Below are 16705 nucleotides of genomic sequence, written 5' to 3'. Positions count from 1 at the left end.
CAAATAAAATTATCCAAATCCTAAAAAATTAAATAAAATTCCTAAACTACCCTTCTCTCCACCACTACCACTATCATCTCCTCCCCCCTCCTCTCTCTCAATGTTCTCAGCCACCCAATTCCAACATCAACCACATTACCCCTCAGTACCACCGTCTCACCCTCCTCTTCAACCGTCACCCGAACCCTTTCGGCAGCACACTCCCCCATCGATATCGATCGCGACTCAACAGCACCACTACTACCATCACCATCAGCCATCACTGCCGTTAACTTCACCATCTGAATGGATTGGGTTTTCTCTGCACACACATTCAAAGGCTGCGACTTTTTTAAGGGTTAATTGAAAACACTCATCAACAAGGTTAAGATCTATGACTCTAACCCTGAATCCTCCGAGCTTTCTCCAACACCGCCATTGATTTCATTGTCTCCCTCGAGAACTCCCGCGTCGCCAACATCAGCTCCGACATCTCCACTGCACACTTCTGGCTCTCCATCCGCGTCCTCCCCTTCCTGCCCGCCATCTCCGTCGTTGCCATTACCGTCGGTAACGAGTACTTCACCACCACCGTTGACATGAGTATGGCAGCGCCGGCGCTAACGGAGCGTTTGAGTGGCTACGCGAAGTGAGAATCGTCGATGGGGTCTATGGAGGCGCACTTGCGTTTGAAGGTGGAGTTCCAGTGGTTCTTAATGGCATTGTCGGTTCTGCCGAAAATGAGTCAGGCTAAAGTGGCCCACTTGTTTATGAACCGGGCGTGAGCTTTGATTATGGTGTCGTCCTCTTTGGGGGTGAAAGCCCAATGCTCCACCTGTGGGGGAGAGCTGGTTGCACCATCAAAACCTGCAAGACTTGTCCTAGCGGAATATTGAGAGAGAGAAAAAGATGAGGGGAGAGGAGATGATAGTGGTAGCGGTAGAGAGAAGGGAAGTTTAAGAATTTTATTTAATGTTTTAGGGTTTGGATAATTTTACTTGTAAAAATAATTTTTTTTATGGGTACAAATGGTAATTTTCGTTTTCTATGGGTAAATATGTCAGTATTTTCAACTTTTATGGGTAGAAATGATAATTTACTCTATTATAATTAATCAGTTAGAGAGTTGGAGTATTTCCTGAAATAAAACCTTGATCATCTCAAGGTCATATGACAAAGAATGGAAAATAACTAGAGTTGAAGTATATATTTTCAAAAATGATTTGTTAAAAGACGGAACATGCATTTAGACTTTTTAAGTGTTAATCAAAGATGTCATTCGCGATGATATATGTAAGAATTCCAGATTACTTATGTCTTAAAATTGAGTTTGTTTTTGAGTCCATGCACCTTTACTGAGACAGTTTTAATAATGTAATTATGTTTCCTATAAATACTCATTTCATTATGTTCTAAGAGGACACCAAAGTCATCATATATGTTTGCGTTTCATCTGGAACAAGAGGGTCATCATGATGTGAAGGAATATCATCAGGGTCTCTTTTGGGTTTGACCCATCTTCCATGATCATTACAGACCAAACCTTTGTTAGCCAATTGGTACCAACATTGTGGAATCCTAAGCTCATCCACAAGCATGTCACAATACTTATTAACCAAAGCAACATCCCTTTTAGCTTCATTCCTAAACGGTGTCTCACTGCTCAAGTAGCCATCAACAAGGTGAAGGTATGTCTCCAAGCTATGAAACCCTGACAAGTTCATCCCTCCACCTTTGAGATAAGGAGATGAACCAACATCAAGGTTCAACTCAGCACCAACGTGTGTGTAAACCCATTCCAAACTTGTTATTTCATCAAACACCTTGAAGGCCTCATTGAAAACAAGCCCTGGCATTCTATGCACCCAATCTTGCTTCACCACAACACGCAGTGCCTTCACTCCCATTTCTTCCAACTCTTGTTTGAATGTAATGTTTCCAACTCTTGGTGCCCCAAAAGATATTACACTAATTGGAACATTATTTGGAACTTTATATGCTGCTTCATATGCATTCAGCAACGCCAATGCACCACCCAGGCTATGCCCAGTGATTGTGACACTAACTTCCTCACCTTTTTGTTCATAGAATTTCACCAATTTTGTAATCTCCTTCATCACCTGATCAGACGCACTTGATTTATTATACCTTGTTGTGTCACTCTTGGAAGTGTAAATGCTTAAAAAGCCATGCTCCACTTTGGCGCCTTTTTTCCCAATTGGATCCAATTTCCTCTGAAAATCCTCGTACCACTCGCATGGCGCCACCGTGCCACGCCACGCAACCACGATGTCCCGCCTTCCAATCCTACGTGTCTCTTGTTCGTCGCTTACAGCCACGTAACCAATCCAATTGGAGTCTCTGCTCCACGTGTCAGCCACGAGGGACCTCTCAAGCCAGCGTGGCAGATCGATGTGTGACATGGCATATATGTACTTAGTAACGGCGTAACCGTTTCTAGAAAGACCCAATTTCTGAAAGAGTTTGTTACGGTTGTAACGGCAACTGCCACAGTACTGGGAGAGAGAGTCATAATCAAAGGCGTCGTAGGTGGCTTGTGCGAATTCTCCGTACTTGAGAATTTCTCTGCGTAGGCAGGGATGAAGAGGATCTAGAATGTTCTCCCAGTTTGAGCAACCGTGGATTTGGCGCCATTTTTGTGAGATGTCTTCTCTTGGAGACATGGTTGGCGTTGAAAGTTTCTCTTCATGGTACCTTAGCAAGTCTATGCTGCGTGAAGGAGAACGATGAAGGACATTGCAAATGGATTCCGCCAAATGCGTCGCCTTGTTTGGCCTCTTTGATTTTGGAATTTCAAGAATCAATTCTTGATGAACTCGAACCATATTGAACCGTTTCATGTTTATGTTCATGTGGTTGTGGATTACGGCGGAACTGGAGAGTGCCATGGTGATGAACATAAAAAGAAATGAAATTGGAGGGAAGAATAGTTAAAGGAGAATCACTTTAGGTTATGTTGGCTGAGAATTAACAACTACTGGAAAATACATCTGGTATATATAATATTGGTGAAGGTTTGGTATGTAGAAGCAATGTCACGCGGGGTTGTGGACGAAATATTATAGAATAATGATTGACATATACACAAGGCTCAAAGCCTCAAATTATAAGTTCTCTATTACCATTTCATTGCTATTTGATTAGTCAGATTAGAACTTTCAACACGTTACTCAAATATTTTGAATTCAACTATTCACACGAGTGATATGCTTTTGCAGGAATGCACTACACCTAATCAAATATAGTATGTATTAATTCATACATTTTTTTCAACTAAATAATTCACCATTATAATAACCAAATATATTATAATAGAATAATCAAAATCTATAAAATAAACGAATAAATAAACTTATTTGCGGTAGTATAATGAAAAAAATTATACAATTTCTACATACAACAGTTACTGACTGGTAACTGAATTTTGATGTTGAAAGAAAAAAGAACAATAATATAGTTGACTTAAACAAAGGCACTATTAAGTCGATTATGAAGTCCAAATTAAAGATATAGAATATCATCACTTGTGTTGGTCCACATAATTTTCACGCGGCTGGCATGTGTTAAGGTCAGGTCAATCTAGTTTTGGGAAGATAATTGTTTTTTGTTAAGGTGGCCAAATCAAGACCGAACAACGACGCTACATTGCCATGAACAAGTAACCATAAACATTTGACTTCTACTTAGACAATGGAATAAGTAAACGTTCACATTGGTAATTTTGCTAGTTTCATACACCAAGAAAAAAAAAATTGAAGTGGTACGTAATTCAAAGTAGTGGCTTCTTCATCTAAGCCTCCACAATCAAAATTGAATCAAGAATAAGTAAAGAACAGATATAAGCCTAGTTATTAAGGCACAAAATTTTAATTCTAAACGAATGTATGTGTTGGAGAGTGCAATGCTTTTTGACATTCTCATGTAAGCATTTGTTACCTGATTTCTCTTCTCGAATGCACAAGCACCTAAGTTATAGTTGTATCTGGTTCCACACTCCTCATCTGAGCTTTTTTTTGCCCCTCCTGTTTTAGAAACAATCATTCATGGTGAACACTACCTTAACCACAGAGGCTTAAGGGAATGGAGAAAGATACAATGGCAAGTCACTGTGACAAGAGCTGCTTGCATAGTTGCGTTTCTATATTCGTCATCTGAAATTGCAGCAACGTGGTCGACCTTGGCCTTTTGATAATTTGTCCCAAAGACAAATCATCTGCCTTGGTGATTGGTAGTGTGCAGTGAAGTAGCCATCCATGCATCCATACTGACAAAACTTCCAGTTGTGCGCGTAATGGACTGCTCCTGTGCTTGTATTATACCGCTCAACCCACATTCCCATACTTACGTCCTCCATTTTGAACAGCTGCCACCATAAAACATATCTATTTCAGTCACCTATCAATTTAGGTGAAAACTCACATGCAGTTTAGTTAATTGAGAACTGGTGGATGACAATTTAGTCAAATATGTCAAATTATCTAATAGTTATCAATTACCGGCTTCACATGAAGATAAATACATATGAGTTTTCACCATCAATTTATATTCATGTGCCAACATTAAACCTTATTATTATTACTATTATTATGGTGCTCAAAAGTAAAATTCAGAAGTAAAAAGAATATTAAGGCAACTAACCCTTAGCTTCCTATCTTTATGTTGAGATAAGATGAAAGTAACTATATCACTGGAAATTACATAAGCAGGCCCATTTGCATAAGGAGGATATACTTCTTCTGGCCACTCCTGCAACAATAAAATGTAAGACATCAGAACAGAACAGAAAACACAACACCATTCTTGTGAAATGGTCAAATCTATGGAATTATATTTAAGACAATGATGATATCAAAGAAAAAAATAAGTCAACTATATAAAAGAAAAATAAGCATGAAAGATCACTACATCTTAAAAAAAGGTATTGGTATATACTATATACTATATATTACTAATAATGACATAATAATAGTAATGGATGCACAACTCATGTATTTGGCAGCTGTCATACCTCATAAGTAACAGCCCATTTGCCATTTCTGAGAGGTCGATGCAAGAGATTGAGATTGCCCATATAAAGGGACTTTCTCTGGGGTACCTTCTCGATTTCTTTCAAGACTTTATCCACCCTAATGAACGTATCATCATCACATTTCATAACATATGCAGCACTCACATTCTTAATCTGCATGAACAAATATGGACTTAAATGCCAGTGACCAAAAGAACCGGAGAGGAAAATGAAAAAGTTCAAAAGTGAGCTCACCCCAAACTCACAAATGGCCACAGTTTTAAGCACAACAAGCTCATAGTGATCCATAAAGGGCAAAATGACAATATCGCCAAAGTAAGCAGCCTCCTTCTTCAGCACTGCGTTTATTTCCTTCCTTGGATTCTTCAGTTTATGTTTTCAGTATGCACAAGGAATACACGGAAAATTTAACCATACGGCCATATCTTAACAATAGAAAATACAAGACAAATATATGAAAAGTACACTGAGCATAGAAATCCTCGTGTATGTACAAATGTACAATATCTCTGCATACATATATGTGATTCTATCACTCGGTCCAACAACTTTCAATCAAATCAACTGACTAATGTTGAATTAAAGAATCAAGCTAGTATAATTACTAGTTAAAAGAAGATAGCTACATGGAAATAACTAATAGTATTTAAAGTTCTGTTCATAAATCTCACCCCTGCACAACAAATTAAGAGCTTAAAATTTCAAAAGCCCCACTTGAAGCTTAAACCAGAGGTTCTGTCATTGTTCAAAATCTAAAGTTTTATCAAAAAGTAAAAAATAAAAGATAAAAATCCACAAAAGGGCCTTAGGAAGGTTGAGTTCCTCTTTTATATACAGGATTTTTCATAACAAGCATCTGTTTGAGCTAATGTCCCAAGTACTGAATGAATATATCCTTCTATCAATGCTAGATAACATGAAATCTTACCAGTGCAACAAAGAACCGTACTACTACATCTGAATACTTTATTGCAGGTGATTGCATCCATGTTTTTCTAACCGCCATACGTTCTGCGAAGTGATTTGAAGCAGAAAGCACTCCAATGAGAAGTTTAATAGGGTGTTTGGGTAAAGGACTGGCTTTCCAGGACTCTGACATTTCCAGTACTCTTTGAGGTGAGAAACTAGGATGGGAAGTAGGAAGAGAGGTGGCATGAATTGAATGAACATCCACGTTCCCTTTAACTGCCAATCCTGTAGCATCTTCAAGTGTAAAACCCTGAAGATAAGTAAATAGAAAAGGTCAGGGTGAAAACACGTAACACCAGTAAGTGAAAGCAAGGTTACATTACAAAAGCTATCTCACAACAGATTAGTGTAATGAGAAGCCATATATGAGAACTTCCATATTGTCTCAAGAAACTTACAGTGCGGTATGGAAATGAAGTTACATGGCGACCCCCAACGTTAATATGAAATCCATCAACACCAGCACGCAACGTAAGGACAAACATTCTACCCTCTATAAAAGGAAATGGCCAGGTCACTGCTGGCTTCTGTTTACGCCCTATAAACCGCTTAAACCATGATGTTGTCTTGGACTCTTTCGGGTCCACAATCTCATTCCGCATCCATCTTTCACATTTTTTGTATCCATCGACTTCCAAATATAATGATAAATGAGTTATAAGGAAATGCGAACAGGGAAGATAAGACAGAGATGTAATCACCATAAACAACAGACTAGCATATTGATGACAAAATGCTAAAATAGAAATAAAACAACTAAATACCAAGATAAAATACCCTATTCGCTAAGTATATTATATATTAATATAAGATAAAACCGCAATAAGCAGTACATTTTCTTAGGTTTCCAGATTCATGGTTTCTAAATCTCTAATAAACTTTCTATAAAATGACCAAGTGAAGTTTCCCTCTTTTCCTGAGACCTTTTCTATATTTCTTATTCAATCATTTCCAAGAATACTGAAACCGCATATATGTTTTAAAACAAGGACAATGGAGGCTGAAATTAACGATTTTATAATATGGTACAAGATAAATACAAAATATGATAAACCATACCAAGCATTCCATCTTCATCCCCAGATGGCAGACCATCACACCTTTGAGATGATCCCCAATGCATTCGATAACAGGTGTTATGCTCGATAACTGGCTGTTTGCTCCAATCCCCTCTTATTCGAGGATTCAAATGAAGAATTTTTGGAGGATCCTCCCCATCTACTGTCTTTAGCCCTTGCAATTCAACCATGAATTGTGAAACTGAAACCAATCCTTCACCTTTCTTCGACTTGGAAAGCTGGGGAACATACTCCTTATGAGCATGATGAGGTGTCCCAACCACAGTGATGGAAGAACCGGCTGCAAGCCCGCAAGGAAGAAACATCAAATTATCTCCTTTCACCAGTTCATCCCCACTCATTGATACCCATGAAGGGCATGACTCAGGTTTTTCATCAAAAATAGAGCTTTCTCCACGCTCCTTCTGAGCAATTTCATCTGCTTCATTCCACGCCTTTAACCCTAACATCCATGCCTCTTCCGCCATTCTCTCAAACACAGTCAATTCATTTATCCTCTGCTGGTCATGCATGATCTCCCCAGTTATCCTACCATATCGCGGAGGAATCTTCTTCAAGGGTTCAGGACCATGTTCTGCCTCTTTCATTGGCTCCATGCTTGGCCTCAAGGGTGCACCCTGGTCCCTATTATCCACCAACCTCCGGTGTAGTGCATCTCTATAAACAGAACTCACAAAAGACTTGCTCAAATCTGAATCTTCAGAGCCTCCATCATCTTCCCCATCCAATCTACCATCACTCTCAACCCCACTTAGCGTTGATACAGTTCTTAGAAACTTTGGAAACTTACATGCTATAAATACCAAGTATAACCCCCCAATGCCAAACAAAAAATGAGACAACTTAAACCTTCTCGAAATGGAAGGATCACTTTTCGTTCTCCTCATCTTCAAAAACGTCCCAAAACTGCAACACACTTCTACAGAGACGACAACAATGAGCTCAAACCCCACATATCATTCTTTGAAAGAATAAAATATTAAAATTTGAAACAAAAACAACTAGAGATACTTATTAGGCAATGGGAGTGGACATCTTCGTAAAAAACAAAATAAATAAATAAATAACCAAAGGAAGAGATCGAGTTTAGGAATAGACGAAAGCAACCATCAATCAGAAAATTTAGAAGGAACCCGTTTCAGTTCAGCCCTGAGAAATACTTAAAGCTTCAAGCTTTGGGCAGCATTCTGCAGAAAACTCGATCTCTAGATTGGTTGATTGAACCCTAAATGCCGAACCCGTGAAGATTAGTGCAAAGAAGAGAGGGAAATCAGAAATGTGAACGGGCGTCAGCCTGTAACTGAACACTATGATGATCACCAGAACGTGAAGAACATGAGGGGGACCAAAACTTTTAAAATCGATGTTGGTTTTTGACCTTGTTTGTTTGTTTTTATTACCAAATTTCCTCTGTTAATTGTCCCGCGTTTATAAATTTTTTAGTCCTCTGCTTTCGTTTCAGGAATTTCGTTATAAATATTGTACATTTACTTACTTGTTCAAAATAAATACACTTCGCGAATGATATTAAATTATTAATGCCATTTTGATCAATGACATACATGCTGAAACTATAATAATGTGGCAGAAAAATAACCTTAACATTTGGAGAGGAATAGTGCAAGTAATACCCATGTTAGTCGGATTTTTTTTTTACTGGAATAATTTAACTTTCAACAAATTTTAATAGTTGAATTAGTTTTCAAATTTTTACTTTATTAGATAAATGAATCCTCACATTAAATTATTTGTCTATATAAAAAAATTGACTTAAAAGTTTTAAAAATTCTTAAGGCTTATTATCTCTTCATTTAATAACAATGTAGATTAATTTGTCTAACAGTAATACTATACGTACAAGTTTTTTTGTCAATCAATTCTAATTAAGTTAATCTAATATTAACAAAAATCATTCTCATTACTCTCGATCACTCATTCACTCAAACCTTATTATTTAAGTATTTAACTTAGTTGGATTTGATTCAGAAAAAAATACTTATATGTGTAGTATTTTTTTTTGTCTAATTTATTACTAAAATTTAAATACAAAGATTGATGTCTAATAAAATAAATATTATAAACTTATTTAGTTATTAATTTTTTTTATTTTGGGACGTAATTTAGGATATTACTCTATTCAATAAAAGCATGCAACAATGTTTGTCTTAATAAAATCAGTACGTTGAGTGATTAAACAAGAGTATTATTTAAAATCTCATCAACATTGAAAACGTTACACTATAAACATAATATTTAATTTTTAAATCAACTCAACATATATCTTAAATATTTGAATAATATTTTATAAAAAAGATTAGATGATTAATATTTTTAATTTTTTATCTTATATCTGTCTTATATTTGAATTAATATTAATCAATTCCTTTCTTTAACTAAAATGTTGATCTAGCATTACTTTATATTATTTAATCATATCTTATCACATCAACACATACAATTTGATTTCTTGTCTTCATATCTCTAATTGTATTCCTTGGCAAGTATGTTTATATTGTTCTTTTCGTTGATTTATATGCTTTCTTGGTAAAATCCTTTTCGTTTCCATCTCTTTGGCCACATAGATATATATGCCTTGCTTCAAAACTAGTTAACTTTTCATGTATTGGAAGCTTGTGCTAGTTATGGACTTATGGGAAGTGGGAACCACGTTTTCTCTTAATTTGCCGGCTTATGGTTCCCGCTATTTATTTTATCGAGGAACTTGCCACCAAACAAACTAAATCTACATTTTTTTTCCATCAGATTCTAGTTAATAACGATCTTAGTCGTGGCTTGGGACACCTGTGTTAAGAACTTTTAGGTTGTATCAGGGACGACAGTATGAAAGCCCACATATCTTGGTTAAATTGCAAACACTAGCTTCAAGTAATAAAACGATGAAAAATAAAATAAGATATTAAGAGAAAAGATTGCATATAGTCTTCTAAAATATTTTACTAGATTGTAATATTGTATTGCAAAATATGAAAAGATTCACTTTTAAATGAAATCAAGAATAAACATCCCTTAATTCATCATTTTGGAGAAATTTAAAAATTAGCAACTTCCCCAGCTATGGTCATCAGAAAATGATTATTATTATTAGTGGTAATGTTAGTGAGTCGCATGTTACCTTAGCCACTTGTGTAAGCGCGTTGCTACCTTAACTTGGAACAACCATAAAACAAGGCATTAGACGATCATTGTAATTGTCTTCAGTGGCACATGCTGAACTAGCCAGATTTCCACTAGCTTAGCGAAAGCATTATGTAGCGGCTTCATCATGTGGACGAGACTTTCAATTCTAACTGCATCTGTTGCCAACAGTAAGGACATTGAACATTGAATTCAATAATCCAAATTCAAATCATGAAGGAGCCTTTCCCTAGGATTTGCATCTAAAGGAGAAGCTGCTGCTGCCTGCTGGGTTGGCCATATGAATTTGTTGGTAAGATTAGCTGAATCAGTCAGCAGTAGAGGTGAGTGATATACTGCATTGGTGTGCAATACTCCTTCTGGTGCACTAATCACTATATACATACATACATCAGATTAATCTGAGTTTTACATTCACTCAATTCATACTCACATTTCCCTCTTTCTTGACTACACACTTTACTTTCATTTGATGGTCAGCTCCCATGGAGCACATCAGCAGAAATGCAGAATTCCCATAGATTATATATGATGCAGAATGGAACCAGTTGAAAGTTAAATTCTATTTCTATTGGGAAAAATTGAAACCTTAACTGAAAAGATGAAGTAGACTATGCTTAAGTATTTTGCAGAGCTATTCATCAATATCATAATTCAATCACTGTAATAGAAGGCAACATTATCAATGATATGGAACTATGGAAGAAAAAGATTGAACAACAATACACTTAGCTTTGAGTTTCAACAACGTATTGAGGAAGCATGCGGATGTCTTTTTGAGATGCCTCGGAAGGGACTAGACTAGACCAGCTACTGCCTAAGATAAGCAATGTTAGTTCCAACATGCACTCAACCATGCAGATTCCAAGGAGCAAGCACATTTCTGCTTAATAATATTAAAAGCGTCATCTTGAAAGGAATTATTACATTATGGATTGAAATACACATAACAGAGTTTAACCATACATTAAATCTAAGCACCTTAGTAGAGTACCTAAAGCAAGTATATAAATTTGCATAGGCAGATTTGAGCAAAAAGAATGACGAGCAAAATCACAGTTTGCCTTTGTCTTCTTCCTTCATCTTCTTCTGCCACCTTCTCTTCTTGTAATCTAGCAACATTTCCGGCATCTTCTCCATCAACCTGGCCGTGTTCTCCCTCTTCTCCGCGGCTATCCTATCGCACTTGTGCCCTTTCCTCCTTGTTCTCATCTCCTTCCTTTCCGGATCAAACTGCCAATCTTCCCCAGCAAGAAGAACTTCCTTGCGAAGCCTAGCCCTCCGCCTGGCGCTGATGCTGAGGGGCTTCCATGCCCCCAGCTCCCAGTACCCCCACACACCCTTGGCAAGTTCATCCTTGTATTTAGCCAACTTCTCACGCCACGGATACTGATACTCCGCTGCCGCTACCGCCTTCGCCACATTACCAGCTGCAGCTTTCCCTGCCTGCCCCGCCATAACAACCTTCTCTTTCTTTCTTTTCAATTTCTACCGTCTTTCAGTGTTCCAAGAGCTGAAAATGATTTAGTCCATCAGGCAAATACACAAACACCTCATAGGCTAGGATTGCACATGGATCGGATTGGATATGGGCAAAATCTCTATCCGATCCGCACTAAACTCATCGGATCGGATACAATATATCCGCATTTTTTTATGCTCAGATCCGATCCACACATTTGTGGATCAGATATGGGATATATCCAAAAAAAAAAATTTAAATGTTTATTTCTTTAAAATCAAATCACAACTATTATATAATCAAAAGCATAAATAATTAACTTATCAAAGGAAGTGGACACTGATAACAAACATCGAACTAACCCAGTTCTTTTGGTTAATGTGCATGTTTGGGCGCCATTATTTTATTAAAAAAAGATCTTTTTTTCAATGAAAAAAGATTTTTTTAATTTTTTAACGTTTTTCGCAAATTTCTAGTAGTAAAAGTAAAAGCACTAGTAAAATAAAAAAAATATCTTTTTTGAAAAGCTGTAATTTACATCTTTTTTTAAAAGATCTTTTTTTCTTAAAAAAAAAAGATGTTTTTCATGTAATAAATAAACAAAAAAAAGTACTTTTATATTGTCATATCCAAACATAATTGATAGATAAAAAGACCTTTTTACATGAGATATCCAAACATAAAATTACTTTTACTTCTCTATAAGATCTTTTAAAAAAAGATAACTCAAAAAAAGATTTTTCTTAAAGGCTCACCCAAACAAGCCCAATATCAGAAGGAAATAATATAATCAGCACCAGTAAATAAATAGATCTTGGTGAGGTAAAATAAGAACATTGTATCACTTCAGATAGATTATGTGAGAAAATTAAAATCAATAATTAAACAATAATTTAATAATTCAGCAGCAACAACAATAATTCAATTTAGCAGTAACTCGGAACTAAAATCATAACACAACAGCAACTCAGAACAAGAAAATTAAAAAAATAATAATAATAATTCCAGGCAACCAAATCGGAGCACCCAAAGTCTCTAATAGAAGTGCAGAACTGGACAGGACTCGCGAGGCTAGGAGATCGGAATAAGCAAAACGGTAAAAGTGCAGAATCGCCTAAAATCAAAGAAAAAGCGTAGAACAGAGGCAACCGGAACTAGGAACACGAACAGAGGCGAGGAATACCGGAGAGACTGGAAAAGCAGGGAACCGGTGAGAACAGAGAAGCTCGAAACCGACGAGCTTCCCGGGTGGCAACGAACGAGGCGGCGAATGCGTTGAATCAGTAAACCACAATGAGCGAGAGAAATCTTTTGTGTAGCCGAGGACATCAGGCAGCACAAGACGATGACTGCGAGTGAGAAGGGGGATGGACGTGAGTGGGAGAAAACTCGGAAGAAAGGGATTTAGTGCAGAATGGGAGAAGAGAGGAATTTAGGATTAGGGAGATAGGCAAATACACAAACACCTGTGAAGCTAATATTTGACCAATATTTTATTAAAATGTATATTTCCACACATTTCTCCTCTTTCTTTGTAAATCGAATCACCGCAAAACACACCAATTTCTGCCGATTTCAAGTTCTGATGTGATTAGATTCAATGAAGTAACAATGGTAACAGTGATGAAATCCAACAAATTTAAAAGAAAAAACGAATCTTATGGGCAGAAAAGAATGGGTACCGTTGTGTTCCTGAACGGAATCAAGAGAAGATTGACGAAACGAAGTATCTTGCAGCTCGCAAGTCGCAACCCGCACTGAGACTCTGTCCCCAACTCCAAACCCTAATACAATCACGGATTTGTCTATGCGAAAAAGTATAAATAGTTTCTTTAAGGACAAAGAAACATATATCATTTTTGTCGGGAAAAAACTTTAAATAGTTCTGATAATTATTTTTAAGGATAGACTCTCAAAAAAAAAGGTACTCTTTTCGGTTCTTAATTTTTATTTTTATGGATTTATTAGTTTTAAATATTGATATAGTAGTTAATCAGTTTCATTAAAATAAAAATTAAGAGTTAAAAAGAGTATTTTTTACTTGAGAGTCTTTTAATTTCTTTAAAATAATTGTCAGTAGCTAGAATCTCGATTTAACTCTTAAAATCTTCCGATATTACGATTTTAAATAAGTTTATCGATTTTACGAAATTTGTACTAAGTTTGACGATTTTACGATTTAAATCTTGTTAAGATTTTACGTTTTACGTTTTTTATTTACTTTTTCGATTTCACGTAAAATCTCGATTTTCTCTACCTTGGTCAGGAGTCCAATTATATATTGAGCAATATTAGGGAGACAGCAATTTTTGTGATTGTTAGTCATCAACTAACTATCAATGATGATTTGATGGTGTGAGATTGGTATGAGATTTCATCCAATGGCTCACCTTTCTCTGCTGGTTACATGCTGGCCAAAATTCAATAGAATTGCTGGCCCCTAGACTTTCCCTTATATATTATTATTTTTATGATTATGATAATTTTTTTTACCTTAATTTTCAATACTGCGTGAATGATCTCTAAATTAGTAAAATTATAATGAAGGAATTGAAAAATGCCAATTATACTATAATTATAAGGTAAATATCCTTTTCGATTTGTAGTATTTTTTTGCGGACTCATTTATATAATTTGACTGTTCGATTCTTGTAATCGGTTGTAAACAATTGTCAATATGACGTGTCAGTTAGAGACTGAACTATTTATATCAAGTGTCACGTATCAATTAGAATCGTTTCAAGGATAAATTATTTCCCTTTGTCAAAGAATTGAAAGGGTAGGTTTTCATCTTGCATCGATGTAAAAAGACTTTGCAACAGTTGCCATGAATATTGCGAATTTTGGTTTGTCATGTAGTCGTGAGAAACGATGCAGTGAGGATGAAGAAAGTTGGAATAATCGAATGAGTGCTGATGGAAACAGTCTGAAAGGAATGTCGCAGAAGAGAAAGAAAAAATTTGTTTCTCCAGCGTGCAATTGTGGAACGTACGCTATTTTATTCGAATCTGGTACTTCTTAAAATCCAAAGAAGCTTTTCTTTGGTTGTTCTTATTTTAAGGTGAGTTTTATATTTAAGATTTTGTTTGATGTGATGAGTTATTTGGTGATTTTTAGAGTTTAATACTAGTTATCTTTGCTATAGAACAACGTATGACATTGTAAATAATTTACTTGGCTAGATGAGTATATTGTCTCTATTTTTATTGATGAAGTGGTATAAAATGGAGTTGGAGACACAATGAAAAATATAGAAGAAAGGATTGTAGATATAAAGAAAAAACTGGTTGAATGCAAAAATGTTGAGAAAGATAGTGATACTTTTAGCAAGTAGAAATTGTTTGGGTTGATTTTATTGGATATTATAATAAAAAAGGAATTTAGTGTAGTTACAATTGTATAATGGTGGTGTACTTTTATTTGTGTAATTTTAATGTTTTGTAAGTTGGTAAATATTGTATATAGTTTTGTTAGATAGACAATAACTTATGTAAATAATGTGAACAATAAATTCTAAAATCGATTCAATAAAATAAAAAAAAAACACTCCACTTCCAAATTATCCCCTAAACATTAACATTAGAATAATCATCCGCACACCTAATGAATTAAACATCGAGCCATAGTTAACTGTGCATGAATAAATCTAATAAAAAAATAACCATCTAATAAAAAAAATAACATAATCATCTATATATCTATTAAATTAAACATCTAATATATTCATTATTCATATTATTTAGTATTTTTATTGCCTCTCTATATTTTTCTTTTATTCTTTGGTCTTAGCAAAAAACATTCAAATACACATACTCACGAGATAAATAAATTACCATAACGTGAGGGCCTTATCATAAACCAAAATTTTCCCCCTTAACTTTTTGGTTACTGTGGTCTATTTTTTTATTTTTTGCCGAACACAGTTATTTGAATTTTGAACATAAAATCTTAAAATTTGAAGAATAAAAATATTTTATTTTTTTAAGATTCATGGTGTAAAAAAAATGAATTTTTTTAAAGTGCATTTTCTTATGTTTTGTATATTTAAAAGACGAAAATAATTTTATTTACGAGATCAAAGATATATTATATTTTGAATAAATTATTATTTTTATCCACAAAAATTGAAAACGCTAATATATTTATTTATAAAAAAAGAAAATTATCATTTGTACCTATGAAATATGGATTTTGCATAATAAAATTATCCAAATACTAAAAAATCGCCTAAAATTCCTAAATTATCCTTATCTTCACCACCACTTTTCTAATCTCATATCCCACCACCATCCAAACTCTTCTTCACCACCACTCTTATCCCCAACTACCACAATCACAACCAGCTTGCCGCCCTTCTCTCCGGCGCCCTCCCCTCCGATGACAATACTCCCACTCCCTCTTCCTCGACCACCTCCGTCTCATCGGTCGTGCTCTCAGACCCTTTTCCTTGCCTCGCCGCCATCGCTTCCCTCCACCGCGTTATCCTCTACCCTCACAACTCTCTCTTTGTTACTCGCTCCACTCACTTCCTCTCCCAAGGTCTCTCCCAACTCCTCTCCGACAAGTAAGTTAAACCCTAATCTCCATTCTCTAATTTTCAGTTTTCAAAAAAATTTTCAATTTTCCGATAAAAATTTCATCTTTTGTCGTTCTTTGCTTTAGGTTGTATGAAGTTAGGCAAGCGCTGTTGTAGCGTACAGTGCACTATGTGCAGTGATCTGTTCGGTTTTCGTGAGACAGAATCATGTTATATTTGGTGGTTTGGTTGATCGTTTCATAGGTTGCGCGTTGCCCTTGTTAAGCAATGTCAACGCCATAGGACGAAGAAATTGGCATTGAAAGGTTTGCGTGAGTTTCTTAATGCTGGGAATATTGGTGAAGTTGAGAGATATGTTTTGCCAATTCTCAAAATTTGTTAGGTACTACTTGAGGATGAGAGAACTTTATTGAGCTTGTTGCATAAGCTTGTTGGAATTATCACTTTGATATCATTAAAGTTCTTGAGATACT

At 35.7% G+C, this 16705-nt stretch overlaps 3 protein-coding genes across 8 annotated transcripts; all 3 read right to left on the bottom strand.

Moving 5' to 3' along the window:
• Positions 1-1343: 1343 nt before the first annotated feature.
• LOC112792553 (phospholipase A1-Igamma3, chloroplastic-like) lies at positions 1344-3081 on the bottom strand. The gene has a single exon (XM_025835834.3). It carries the CDS (start codon positions 2898-2900, stop codon positions 1392-1394), a length of 1509 nt encoding a protein of 502 aa, XP_025691619.1. The 5' UTR covers positions 2901-3081; the 3' UTR covers positions 1344-1391.
• Positions 3082-3696: 615 nt separating this feature from the next.
• LOC112792552 (hydroxyproline O-galactosyltransferase GALT2) lies at positions 3697-8523 on the bottom strand. The gene is made up of 7 exons (XM_025835833.3): positions 7058-8523; positions 6397-6629; positions 5958-6248; positions 5264-5392; positions 5009-5182; positions 4639-4746; positions 3697-4363 (listed from the first exon to the last, which is right to left on the bottom strand). The coding sequence occupies exons 1-7, from the start codon at positions 7962-7964 to the stop codon at positions 4148-4150; spliced, it is 2058 nt and encodes a 685-aa protein (XP_025691618.1). The 5' UTR covers positions 7965-8523; the 3' UTR covers positions 3697-4147.
• A 2251-nt stretch (positions 8524-10774) lies between these two features.
• LOC112792551 (uncharacterized) lies at positions 10775-13585 on the bottom strand. Of its 6 annotated transcripts, XR_011870110.1 has the most exons (4): positions 13378-13545; positions 12879-13044; positions 11228-11746; positions 10775-11116 (listed from the first exon to the last, which is right to left on the bottom strand). XR_011870110.1 is itself a non-coding variant. In XM_025835832.3 (3 exons), the coding sequence occupies exon 3, from the start codon at positions 11689-11691 to the stop codon at positions 11287-11289; it is 405 nt and encodes a 134-aa protein (XP_025691617.1). In that variant the 5' UTR covers positions 11692-11746; positions 12879-13044; positions 13378-13545; the 3' UTR covers positions 11096-11286. The 6 variants fall into 6 exon arrangements, 3 of the variants coding, with proteins under 3 accessions (XP_025691617.1, XP_072069057.1, XP_025691616.1); XR_011870108.1 differs by lacking the exon at positions 12879-13044 and having other exon boundaries at positions 13378-13585; XR_011870109.1 differs by lacking the exon at positions 12879-13044 and having other exon boundaries at positions 10775-11050; positions 13378-13585.
• Positions 13586-16705: the final 3120 nt, after the last annotated feature.

The sequence above is a fragment of the Arachis hypogaea genome, chromosome 13 (assembly GCF_003086295.3).
Source record: "Arachis hypogaea cultivar Tifrunner chromosome 13, arahy.Tifrunner.gnm2.J5K5, whole genome shotgun sequence".
NCBI lineage: Eukaryota > Viridiplantae > Streptophyta > Magnoliopsida > Fabales > Fabaceae > Arachis > Arachis hypogaea.
Note: the sequence above shows the minus strand (reverse complement) of the source record. Positions and strands in the feature narration are given on the sequence as shown.

Coding starts and splice junctions, on each gene's coding strand:
- LOC112792553 (XM_025835834.3), bottom strand. CDS start 2,900: ATGTTCATCACCATGGCACTCTCCAGTTCCGCCGTAATCCACAACCAC.
- LOC112792552 (XM_025835833.3), bottom strand. CDS start 7,964: ATGAGGAGAACGAAAAGTGATCCTTCCATTTCGAGAAGGTTTAAGTTG. Junction 5,393..5,957: donor TACGGTTCTTTGTTGCACTG/GTAAGATTTCAT, acceptor CATAAACTGAAG/AATCCAAGGAAGGAAATAAA. Junction 5,183..5,263: donor TGGCCATTTGTGAGTTTGGG/GTGAGCTCACTT, acceptor TTGTTCATGCAG/ATTAAGAATGTGAGTGCTGC.
- LOC112792551 (XM_025835831.2), bottom strand. CDS start 11,691: ATGGCGGGGCAGGCAGGGAAAGCTGCAGCTGGTAATGTGGCGAAGGCG.